This window comes from Loxodonta africana, chromosome 19 (assembly GCF_030014295.1).
Source record: "Loxodonta africana isolate mLoxAfr1 chromosome 19, mLoxAfr1.hap2, whole genome shotgun sequence".
In the NCBI taxonomy this organism is placed as follows: Eukaryota; Metazoa; Chordata; class Mammalia; order Proboscidea; family Elephantidae; genus Loxodonta; species Loxodonta africana.
Window position 1 is genome coordinate 10,993,998 of NC_087360.1, and position 12,575 is coordinate 11,006,572.

The following is a 12,575-nucleotide window of genomic DNA, read 5'->3' on the forward strand; positions in this document are numbered from 1 at the left end:
CCTACTCCCTGGACCTCAGTTTTCCTCTTCTGTAAAGTGGGTAGATTGAGTTTAACCAGTGGTTTTCAAACCGAGTCCCCCAGACCCTTAGAATCCAGCAAAAGAACCTCAAGAGCCTTGGGGCAAGAAGGCACCTTGTGGGTCAGATCCCAACCCCTGTGGCACTTCAACCAGAGCAGATGGAATGCTATCTGTTTTATGCATGGGGGTGCTCTGCCCCTTACTGGCTGTGGGACCTTGAGCAAGTGGCTTAACCACTCTGAGCCTCAGTGTCCTTGTCTGTAAAAGGGGGGTAGTAATAGAATCTACATCATAGGTGGTTATTAGTTACCGTGGTCTGCCACATGGCTTGTGTTATAGAGTCTAGCTGAAAGGGGGAAGCAAGGGGTCCGCAGGAGCTTGGAGAAACCATCATCAGGGTGCTGGGTGCTAATGGGGAGTGAAGGACTTCTGGTCCTTCTCGTTCAGGGAGGTGACCCTGTAGACAATGTTACCTTTCTTTTCTGTTTCCTTCCTCGAAGATAAAGCGTGCTGGGACCACCGGGTCAGCCCGAGGCATGGCCCTGTATGAGGAGGAGGTGAGCTCTGAGGGTACTGAAGGCCACAGGAGGGGTGGACACTGCCTCTTGCCTGGCCTGGAAGCTCCCTTCTCCCCCTCCCTGCCCCTTCCTCCACTCTCTCCCGTACTCACCTGCCCATTGGTTCACCATGAGAGCTGCCCTTTGCTTCAAGGCTCTAGAACATGAGACCAGTATGGACCCTCTTCACCCTGAATGAAGCCACTGAGGTGGGGGAGCCCCCTGCTCTCACACCTGAGATGCACCCTGAGTTCCTCAGCCTTGCTGGCAGACTCTCCGCTGACAATTCCATGTCACTGGAGTGGTGGTGCGCCCCCACCTGGGAGTGTGGGGGTGTAAGGCGGCCTCTCAAAGCTGTGACTGGTAGGGGATGGGGTTGAACCAAACATCCAGGCCCTCTTCCAGGCCCTTCTTGTGACCCCAGGGACTGTGCTCATGATGAAACTAGTTGGCTCAGGGAAGCCTGAGAGCAGTCAGTGATCAGCCAGGGACCGGGGTCAAGGCTCAGTCCTGGGTCAGAGCTACAGTCATTCATTGTCCAGGATCAGATCAACCTGTGATCAATGTCAGTCTCAATCTGTGTCCAAGTTGAAGTAAAGCCAACTGCCTCTACCCGCCTCACACTGGCCCCCTTGGCTTTCCCATCCCGCTGCCTCGCAAGCGCCCTAACCATTTGTCTCTCCCTGGAGACAGGGCTGCAGCTGCTGTCCATGATGCTGACCCCACTTTAGCCAACCAGGCTCCTCCCGCCCACACCAGCCTCTTCCCTAATGCCTGCTGCCCAAAGTCCCCTCCCCTTCCAGGCTAACACGCCCTCTTCCCCACCCCCTGCAGCAAGTGGAACGTATTGGTGACATCGAGGAACGTGGCAAGATCCTGGTGTCCCTCATGTACAGCACTCAGCAGGGAGGCCTTATCGTGGGCATCATTCGCTGTGTCCACCTGGCTGCCATGGATGCCAATGGCTACTCAGACCCGTTCGTCAAGCTGTGAGTCAATGCCTTGGGGCCTTGAGTGGCCCCTAATGGGGAACCCAGATACTTGGAAAGGGAGAACCAGAGACCTCCCCAAGATCATTGTCCACTGAGGCCCAGAGAGCGGAAGAAATCTGCCCAAGGTCACACAGGGAGACAGAGGCCCAGAACTGGCTGGAGTGAGGCTGGAGTCTCCAGCAGTCAGATTGGCGTGTCACTTGTCTGTAGGAGAAGCTTTGTGGCTCTGTCGCCTCCTGTGGAGGAGGGGTGATCGGCATGGTTGTGGTACCCCAGCTGTGCCACCCAAGAGTCAGCTTCACACCCGTCCAGCAGCTCAGAGCCCCACCGCCAAAGAAGCAATCTGGCTTCTTCCAGATTCAGTCTGAAAAGGCTCAAAAAAATAAAAAGACCTTAGGCTTTGGGGCTATTCCAGTAGTCTCTGTCACAGGGAATCAAACAGACTTGGTTATCTGTATTAGTCCAGCTGCTCTGAGAAGAAGGTGCTGGGGGATTACATATCCAAGAATTTTATTTAGAGGGAATTCCTTCACGAGGGAAAGCAGGAAGGGGTGTAGGGGGACTAGGAGAGCTGTTGGATAGCAGTGCAATTCTGACCCTGAGAGAAGGGAAGAGGAGGGAAGCTGGATGGAAGCATCCTTGATACAAGGTCGGCAGGGAGTCCTCAAGATGAAATTGGCTGTCCGGTCGGCCCCAGGTCCCTAGGAGCAGGCCTGCCTGGGTACCTCTGCTGTGTTCAGTCATTGGCCGGTAGCATGGCCTTGGCCCAAACATGGCATGGATGTCAGAACACTGAGCCCTGAACTTGGAGGTCTCAAGGTGCGTTCTCTCATGGTCACCATTGTATCAGCCTGGGATTCAACTTCCCTCTCTGCTAGTTGCGAGCCGTATGACAACAAGCAAGTTATGTGGCCTCTCTGAGCCTCAGTTTCTTCACTGATAAAATGGAAACAATAGTTCCGCTTATCCCCAAGAGGGGACATACGGTTCACGTGAGATATCATATATAGAGCAGTTATAGTTGTGCCTGGGATAGAAATCGATCTCCTCGCCATAGAATTCTTCCTTGCCTTTGGATAGCAGAATGTGTGTTTCCCCAGATAGGCTTGAGAGCATGGACTCTGGATCAAGACCTCTTGGGCTTGGATCCCAGCTCTGATACCCATTGCCATCAGGTTGGTTCCAACTCATGGCGACCCCACGTGTATTAGACCTGTGCTCCACAGGGTTTTCATGGCTGATTGTTGGAAGTAGATCACCAGGACTTCTTCTGAAGCACCTCTAGGTGGACTCAGATTTCCAGCCTTTCACTTAACAGCCACGTGTGTCAACCACTTGCACCTCCCAAGGATAGTCTCTAATATTCTCTAGCTGTATTACTTGGGAAACCCTGGTGGCATAGTGGATAAGAGCGACAGCTGCTAACCAAAAGGTTGGCAGTTCACATCCCCCAGGCGCTCCTTGGAAACTCTATGGGGGCAGTTCTGCTCTGTCCTATAGGGTTGCCATGAGTCAGAATCGACTCGATGGCAGAGGGTTTGGGTTTGGTTTTGGTATTACTCTGGGCTCTTGGCTTAACCTCTCTGGGCCTCAGTGTCCTCCTCTGTAAAATGGGGAGAGTGATATTTTACATTAGTTCAGGTCCTCCAAAAAGCAGACACCAAGAAAGGATTAGACATGCAAGAGATTTATTGGGAAAATGCCTGTGAGGGGGAACTGGGAGGACGCCAGAGGAGGCTGGTAGAGCCCACAGACTGACACCCTGTAAGGAGAGGGGGAAGGAAGAAAGAATGAGGAAGAAGAGTCTTGGATGTCAGTGCAGTTTTAAGGAAGTTTCAACCAGGGCCATGTGGAATCCTGGAGTGCAAAGTCACCCATTGGAGGAACTTTACATCTCCCAGGAATGGGCCTGCCTCAGCACCCCTGCTGGCTAAGTTGCTGGCCAGGAGCAGCCCATGGGAAGCATGGCCTTGGCCAGAGCATGGGGGTAAATTCGGAATCCAGCAGCTCAGTCAGTTTCTCCTCTTTTCATGGTGCCTGGTATATAGTAAGTGCTCAATAAATGCTTGCCATTGTGATCATTGGTAACGGCCATCACTAATATTACTCATGGCAAAGAGTACTTATTAATGTTCTCTCCAGCCTGGGAGACACCCCACTCCCACCAGAGCCTCTGACAGCAGAAAGCAATACTTCCCCCAAGCCCTTGGCTGAAAGGCAGGAGAGCGTGGATGTTCCTCCAGACTTTCTTCGAATGAGGATTTAGTTAACAAAAGACACACATGTCAGGGCTGAATTTGATTTCCAAGATTAATTTGGTTTTGTCCTCAGATGGCCCGAGAAAGAAAATTAGCTTATGGATGCCATCCTACATGCAATTAAATCCCAGCCACATGCAAACTGGTTTGCTTGAATCATTCTCCCCATTACCCTCTTTCTCATCCAGCATCTTTCCAGGACTCAGTGGCAGCCTAAGGGGTACTAGATGGTGGGTGACCAGGAGCCACCAGCCATGGCTCTCAATTTGACCCATTGGGAGGAAGTGGTGACTGAGAACACAGATTCTAGAAGAAGCAGAGCTGGGTTCAGATTCCAAATTCATCATTTCTCAGCTGTGTGACCTGGAGCACATGTCTCAATGTCTCTGGACCCTCAGTTTCCTTATATGTAAAATGGGATGATCATAGTTCTAAAACCTAGGCTTTGTGTGAGGGTTCAGTACACCTACAGTGCATATTGGGCATTAACAGTGTTGACTCACTTTCTGGTTTGTCCATCAGAACACTGGGAGGGGCCTCTGGGGTCTTCACAGGGCTTTCCTTATTCATTAAACTTCATCCAAACAGCCTTTTCTGTCTCCTCTCAGCTGGCTGAAACCGGATATGGGAAAGAAGGCCAAACACAAGACTCAAATTAAGAAGAAAACCTTGAACCCAGAATTTAATGAGGTAAGGCTGCCCATTTCTTGTCATGTCCTAGGATAGTGCCCAGGTGTGAGGGAGACACAGACTCCCTACTAAAATGTTTTAAATCACCTTAGGAAAAACAAAAACTCTCTCATAAATCAACCCGATTTATTTAAAGGAGAAGTAATGAGTTCCTTGTCACTGGAGACAACCAAGCCTAAACCAAATGCCCACAGATTAGGAATGCCATAGGGAGAAAGCTGAGTTTGGAGAGAGATTGAATTCTTTCATCCCCAAGGTCTTTACCAATTCTAGTCTCCTAGTCTTTATCAATTCTAATAAATAGGGGCAGCAGTGGCCTTGACTATCCACCCAGCTGGCATTGCCCTCTCCCTCTCCCTTATTCCCCACATCCATCCAGTGCTTCGAGTCCTACTGAAGCTACTGTCTATATACCTGTTGACCATGCTCCTCCCTCTGTGTTCTCACTGTCACTGCCTTGGTCCAGTCCCTGGCATCCTACACTTGGACCATTGCAACAGATGCCTGACTTGCTTCCCTGTGTTTAGTACATCCTACATGTAAGTGTGAGCTTTCTAAAACACAAATCCGAGTTTGTCACTCCCTTTGCTAAATAACCCAACAGTGGGTCTAACTCACCTCCCACCCTTCCCCTGTCTCAGACACCCCATCCTCAAGTCATTCTAAACTCCATGCAGGTCTCTGATACACCTCTCAGCCTGCTGGTCTCTTGTCCTGAACGTCCCTCCTTTTTCTCTCTGGCAAACTCCTAGTCATCCCTTAAGACCCAGCTTAAGTGGTACTTCCTACAGATACCCCTCATCCATTCATTGTGCATCTTTCCACCTTGTGCTGTCCCTCTGGACTTCAGTCATCTGTTGGCAAGCCTGTCAGATAACGGGGGCCTGTAAACATCTTTTGACTTAACAGAGGATTAAAGGGAGCAAAGAGTGGAAACAAGTATAAGGTGTAATCTAAACCACCACCACCCATCTGTCAGTTTGTCACACTGTGGTGGCTTATGTGTTGCTATGATGTTGGAAGCTATGTCATCGGTATTTCAAATACCAGCTGGGTCACCCGTGGTGAACAGGTTTCAGTGGAGCTTCCAGACTAAGACCAACTGGGAAGAAAGGCCTGGTGATCCACTTGTAAAAATGAGCCAATGAAAACCTTATAGATCACACCAGAACATTGTCTGATACAGTGCTACAATCTTGAACATGGCACAGAACCAGACAGCATTTCATTCTGTTGTACGCAAGGTCACCATGAGTTGGAGCTGACTCAATGGCAACTAACAACAACAACGATGGTAGTATTCACACACACACACACAGGGAATGTAGTATGTAAATAGGCAGAGCCCAGAGAAATCACTCCACCAGTTAATTGACCCCTTCATGTTCCCCAGCTGTCTTTGGGCTGGTCCCCTGACCTTAGACTCATGAACTTGAAGTAATGAGCCAATTCCTGCTGTCCTGCCCTGCCCTTTCCTGGAGTCTGAACAAGTCAGAAGATGAAAAAAACCTCAAATGGCCTGTACGTATAACAATGGTAACACATCAGCAATAAAGAAAACATAAATCAAGACCAAACCCCATGGCGTATAACAAACTGGTGCAAAACTCTTTTTAATGTTGGCCCCCATCATGGTCTCAGGGAACATCTAGCTCAATTGGCATAACATAGTTTATAAAGAAAATGTTCTGCGTTGTATTTTGAGTAGTGTCTGGGGTCTTAAAAGCTCATGAGCAGCCATCTAAGATACCCTACTGGTCTCACTCCATCTGGAGCAAGGGAGAATGAAGAAAACCAAAGACACAAGGGCAAGATTAGTCCAAAGGACTAATGGTCCACATCTACCATGGCCTCCACCAGACTGAGTCCAGTACAACTAGATGGTGCCCAGCTACCACCACCGACAGCTCGGGCAGGGATTACAATAGAGGGCCCCGGACAGAGATGGAGAAAAATGTACAACAAAATTCTAACTCACACACACAAAAAAAGAGCAGACTTACTGGTCTGACAGACTGGAGAAACCTGTGAGAGTATAGCCCCCAGATACCCTTTTAACTCAGTACTGCAGTCTCTCCTGAGGTTCATCCTTCAGCCAAAGATTAGACAGGCCCATACCACAAAACATGACTAAAGGTGCACACTACTCAGGGACAAGGACAAGAAGGTAGGAGGGGACAAGAAAACTGCTAACAGGGAACCCAAGGTCAGGAAGGAAGAGTGTCGATGTATCGTGGAGTTGGCAACCAATATCATAAAACAGTAAGTGTATTAATTGTTAACGAGACACTAGTTTGCTCTGTAAACCTTCATCTAAAGTACAATAAAATAATAAAAAATGTTGGTCCCCAGTGTTGGTGAGCATGTGGGGAAATGCACACACTACTGATGAGAAAGTGCAAGTGCAGTGAAAGAACATTTGTCAAAATACTCCAAAACCTTTATAATTTTTTAATTTAAATTTTATTTATTTTTGGAAGAGGTAGTCACATATTTCCAAATTCAAAAAAGAACAAACGGGTATCCAGTTCCAAATCATCTGCTTCACCACCCCAGCTCCCAGCCACCTTCTCCTTTTTCTTCTAAAGCAAAAATATTATCCGTTCCTGGGACTTATGCATATACCGAGCAAATATGGAGTCCCTAGGTGGTGCAAACGGTTAACGCTCTTGGCTGCTAACTCAAAGCTTGCAAGTTCGAGTCCACCCAGAGGCACCTCGGAAGAAAGCCCTGGTGATCTGTCTCCTCCTGAAAAATCAGCCCCTGAGAACGGTGTGGAGCACGGTCCTACTCTGACCCACGTGGGGGCACAGCGAGTTGGAACAGATGCCATGGCAACTGGTTAAAACAAACATCTGCACGATCGGCTTTCTTTAGGTGCACAGATGGTGTACAGCATCCCCCTCTGTCCTCCATCTGAAGATTTTACAAACTCAGTGACTCGCTTCTCAGGATTTATCTAAATAAGTTATTGTAGATGTGCACAATGACTCAGCTGCAAGGTTTCCATTTACAATACCATTCATGACAGAAACTGGAAGCGGCCTAAACACCCAACAGTTGGAAACCGGGTTAGGTACCGTCACACAGCCATTAAATCCAGCCATTACAACAGTGGTGCGGAAAAATATTTGTTACCACAATGAGTTGGCTTTTACCATATGTTGTGACGTGGAAAAAGGAAGCTACACCACAGTATGTTCAGTGCTATTTCATTTAAAAACACATACATTTCTATGGGCCTGGGTGATTGGCTTCTGAAAGGCCACAGCCTTGAAAACGTTATGGAACGCAGTCCTGCACCTTTGGCGTCGCCGTGAGTTGGAATCGACCCCACGGCAGCTAACAACAACAGCATATGCACACACGTGGGCATGTCGACGGTGGTTATTCTTGGGTGGGTGAACTGCAAACTTCCTTGTTTGTTCTAACAAAGAACATGTAATCAGAAAGAAATGTTATTTTTTAAAAATCAGATTGCCTGGGGACGTAGGCACTGATCCTGGTCACAGTTTCATTCTGGCAAAGCCACCCCGCTTGGCAGACTCCATCCTCTCCTCTCTCCTTATTCCCTAAACAGGGGAGAGAGGGAGAAACCCACTTCAGAAGCTACCAGGATGGAAGGAGTGAGTTCTTGGTCATCTGCCTTGAAAGGAGCTTGAGCAGAACCAGCTCTATCACACAAACCTCCACTGGCCTTCCCCAATTTCTAACAGAGAGTCCACTGAAAAGAAGATTACAAGGCTTGAGGCACTCTGTTGTACGGAGTGTTTGTTGAAAGGGGACTGCCGGGCCTGGGGTAGAGGCTCAGAGTGGAAGCCCCCGCTGCATCCAGACTGCAGGGCTCAGGGGGCTCCCTTTGGCTAATGAACTCAGCGTCTTAGCTCAGGGCCCCTCTCATGCATGTGTCTCCCTCTGTTGCTTACAGGAGTTTTTCTATGACATCAAACACAGTGACCTGGCGAAGAAGTCACTGGACATCTCTGTCTGGGACTATGACATTGGCAAATCCAACGATTACATAGGTGAGTGCCCTCCAGAGAAAACCACGCTGTGTCCCCCCCGGGCTGCAGAGGGCAACTGCATTGTCCATAAGCCAAGTCAGGCCCAAGGTCATGTTCTTGGTTCAATTTGGGAATGCCTTCACAAGAAAGTGCTTACAAAGATAGGGAGGCAGAGTCGTGTCAGTAACTTGCTAAAAAATTCACATCCGGTTGAATATTAAATCACAGGTGAGGGGGGGCTGTGGTCTCTGCAAAGAAGAGGGGGCAAAGGAGGTCTCCTTCATTGACTTGCAAGTCCAGGGTGGAGGTTTTCATTTTCCCAGTCCTCCTCCAAATGATGAGGAAGGAAAACAAGGACAGCTGGAGCAGAGAGGGAGCTCCAGGCAGGAACACAGCCTGTGCAAAGGTGTGGTGGCAGGATTGGGCAGGCCAGTGACGCTGACTCTGCAAACAGCCAGTGAGTGTCCAGAAGTAGTGGGAGATCCATTCAGCCAGTGGGGTGATGGTTAGTGGTGGTGGTTGTTTGTTGCTCTCAAGTCAGCGAGACATAACCTGGTCCTGTCCCACCTTCATGATCATGGGTATATTTGAGCCACTCTCGTGGCTATTGGGTCAATCCATCTCACTGAGGGTTTTGGTTGGCTGTTGTTGGATGCCATTGAGTCAATTTCGATTCATAGCAACCCCTTGGAACAGAGTAGAACTGCCCCATAAGAGATTGTAACCTTTACAGGAGCAGATCATAAGGTCTTTCTCCCACAGAGCTGCTGGATGAGTTCAAACTTTCAGTTAGCAGCCGAGCGATTACTGTTATACCACCAGGGCTCCTTTTCAATTGGTAGAAGGTCTTAAAAACAGACAGTGAGGTTATGACTTGATGCTACAGTTGGAGGCATTACACGGTCTTGAGTAGGTCGCTTCTGGGCAGAGAGGGCCAACAGTCACAACGATAACAATAATAATGACAGACATCGTAACTAATCCTCTATAAAAAAAAAAAATATAGAGAATCATTTATACTGCCATGTCGCTGAGGGGGTCACTGCTTGGTGGCAGTTTTCCCCAGTAAGAAATATGGGTCCAGAATGAGAGTCTCATGCATCCCACGACTGTGACCCTGCTGTCTCCCTCCCTCTCTTGTCCTCCAGGAGGCTGCCACCTGGGCATCTCAGCCAAGGGCGAGCGCTTAAAACACTGGTACGAGTGTCTGAAAAACAAGGACAAGAAAATTGAGCGCTGGCACCAGCTCCAGAACGAGAACCACGTGTCAAGCGATTAGGGTGATGCCCAGGTCCCCGACTCCATGCCCCCCATGCCCCCCATGCCCAGGCCCCCCTCCGCCTGCCCCTGCTGCCCTCTGCACTCTGGTCTCTCTCTTTATGCCCACCTCCCCCATGCTTCCTCCACCCTCCCTGAGCCTGCCTTGAAGGTCTCCCCTCAACCTTGGCATGGCTGCCAAAGATCGTCTCCTCACCCTGATCCGGGCTTCAGGCTCTGAGAGTAGCTCCCCACCCCCACCGGTCCCTGCAGGATAGAGCAGCGAGGGTGGGAAGGAGATCTTTACACAGAAGGTGTTCCTTTAATAACCTCTCCGTCAGGCTAAATTACCAAGGTTCTTTGGGGCTGTTTTGAGACCCTCCTGGCCTGGAACAACCTTTCAGTTTCCCAGGTCATGTCTGTCCGCCCTCAGTTATGAGCACACACGGACAAGGCTTTGAGGGTGAGCCCAGGGCAGACATAGAGCACCCTGGCTCCCACCGCTCCTCCGGAACAAACAAACAAGTTGCTGCCGAGTCGACTGTGACTCATGGCAACCCAGTATATGTCAGAGTAGAGCTGCACTCCCTAGGGTTTTCAGTGGGTGATTTTTTTGGCACTAGATTGCCAGGCCTTCCTTCTGAGGCACCTCTGGGTGACTGGAACCTTCAGCCTTCAGTTAGCAGCCCAACACCTTAACGTTTTGCACCACCCAGGAACTCTGCCCTCCAAAACAGGCACCCCAATTGCCAGGAAAAGAGACCCCAGTGTTTAAACTACCTGGTGACTAGGAACCCGCGCTCCTTGTTCCTAACACATCAAGTAAGGGACACAGAATATGCAAAAGGACTTTGTACCCTCTCCCTGCCTCTTAAGAGGCCACTTGTTTACTTCCTAGCAAAAAAAAAAACCACTTCCTGTCTATCACCTTTCATCTTCTCTCTTTTCCTCCTCTCCTCGCTTTCCCTCCCACATTCGATTCTCCCTTCCTCAGCCTCTCGCCTCTTCTCTCTTTTTTCCCCACCTCTCTCCCCCCTCCTTTTTTTTTTTTTTTTAAGGGAGGATACTAGCAAAAAAAAAAAGTGTATCTTAACACAGCCTCACCCCCTCACCACCTCTCACCAGCCTGACCACAAACTCGGAGAAACTGGCAAAGGCCCAAAGCCTCCTAGCCATGTGCTTCTTCAAAACCACCCACTTCTCCTGGGGGCAGAGCCTGGTACCCTCCGGGCCTGGGCCAGCCTCTGGCACTGCCCAGCCACATGGCAGCCTCCCCTGAGCGGTGTAGATGCCCCCATAGACCTCCCCAAGTGGGCACAGGAGGCATTTAGAAGACTCCAGAGCTATGGGCCCAAGGGGGGCTCCTCCAAAGCCCCATCCTGCCTCCTTCCTCGCCTTTATTTAACTGAACCAACGTTCACCCCCGCTACTCTCTTTGACTTTCTCGTACTTTGTGTCTTACTTGGAAGCACCCTGTGTCTCTCTTAGTCTCGCTCTCTGTCTCAGTCTCTTTCTGTCTTTTACACTCTCTTTACCAAGAATCAAATACCATCATGGATATAAAACTTTAGAGAGTGGCAGATCTTGACACCAAGGCTTTTCCATCATAATCAATCTTTCTTCCTCAAATAAAGAAGGAAAAGGTGATGAGGACCAGTGTTATAAATTTGAGGACAGTGAGAAACGCTGGGGTTTCCCAAGTTCCATCAAGTCTTCCACCCTGAAAACTATTCCACTATATCCAAGCCACCACCATTCTCTGTAAGTCACCAGACAGATAGTAAAACTCTCGCTTCTGCCAATCTCATGCAGTTCAGCCTGCCCTTTCAGCGCCCTCCACTCCAGCTGCCTGCATAATTCACTGAAAGACACTCATTTCTTGCCTTGAATAAGCATTTTCCTAAACATCAAGCTCTTCCCCATCCCCAAGGTGGCCAACACCTCTGGCCATTATCTTTCCTCTTGATCCCTTTCTCTCCCCATGAGTCCCTCTCTGACCCTCACTCTCAGCCCCCCTCCCTCTCGCAGTTTCACCCTAAGAGAAAAGCATGCTGGCTGTGTCGCCCAAGTCTGACGTGCGGCGTTGGCGCTGGAATGAGCATGCAGCAAGCTCTCAGCGCCCTAGCGGGGCACGTTCTCCTGACAAATGTAACCGCATCCCTGCCTAGAATACACAAACCCGCCGGTGCATGCAGAGCCGGCCACCACCTTTCTTTGTGATGATGTAGCCACAAATAAAGTAGGAATACCCAGGACGACTGGTGGTCTGTGTTTTTCCTTTCTGGTTTCTAGAAGGTCTTCCTCCCTGCCAGGACACATGCCTACTCAGATATTCAGTGTTTAATGAGCATCTGGCCCGAAAGTGCTTAAGCAGTTTATCAGAAATGTTGGTTACTTCCCAGAAGGAATGCAAATTAGATCCCACAGAAAATTCTCTTCCAGGTCAAGTTGGAGACAGTGTCCATTTCTCGTCCTGAAAAGGGCAGGAAGCCAAAGTCAGCACATTAGAATCACTTGGGGAGATTTTTTTCAAACTACCCAAATTCAGCTATGCCCTGGGGACAGGGTGTGCATTTTTAAATATTTGAAAGTACTTCCTAGTTGATGCCTTGTGCTCTCCACCCCTCTTCATGATTGGAAAAACACTGCCATAATGTTGATGTCATATTGATGACTAAGCTGGCCCCCAGGCTGTTTTAATTGTCTCATATGCGTGGGCAAGCTGGACAACGAAAAAGGAAGACAGAAGAATAATTGATGCATTCCAATTACTGTGTTGGTGAAGAATATTGAATA

The 12,575-nt window shown here is 49.2% G+C and overlaps 1 protein-coding gene across 3 annotated transcripts in view; it reads left to right on the plus strand.

Annotated features, from left to right (window-relative positions):
- Positions 1-9,837, plus strand: part of RPH3A (rabphilin 3A) — a 67,525-nt gene extending 57,688 nt beyond the window's left edge. For all 3 annotated transcript variants that reach the window (XM_064272225.1, XM_064272226.1, XM_064272224.1), the window contains 5 exons: positions 522-578; positions 1,413-1,567; positions 4,437-4,518; positions 8,447-8,543; positions 9,671-9,837. In XM_064272225.1, the coding sequence (XP_064128295.1) occupies positions 522-578; positions 1,413-1,567; positions 4,437-4,518; positions 8,447-8,543; positions 9,671-9,801 (522 nt within the window). In that variant the 3' untranslated portion in view covers positions 9,802-9,837. The remainder of the gene's footprint in view (positions 1-521; positions 579-1,412; positions 1,568-4,436; positions 4,519-8,446; positions 8,544-9,670) is intronic.
- Positions 9,838-12,575: the final 2,738 nt, after the last annotated feature.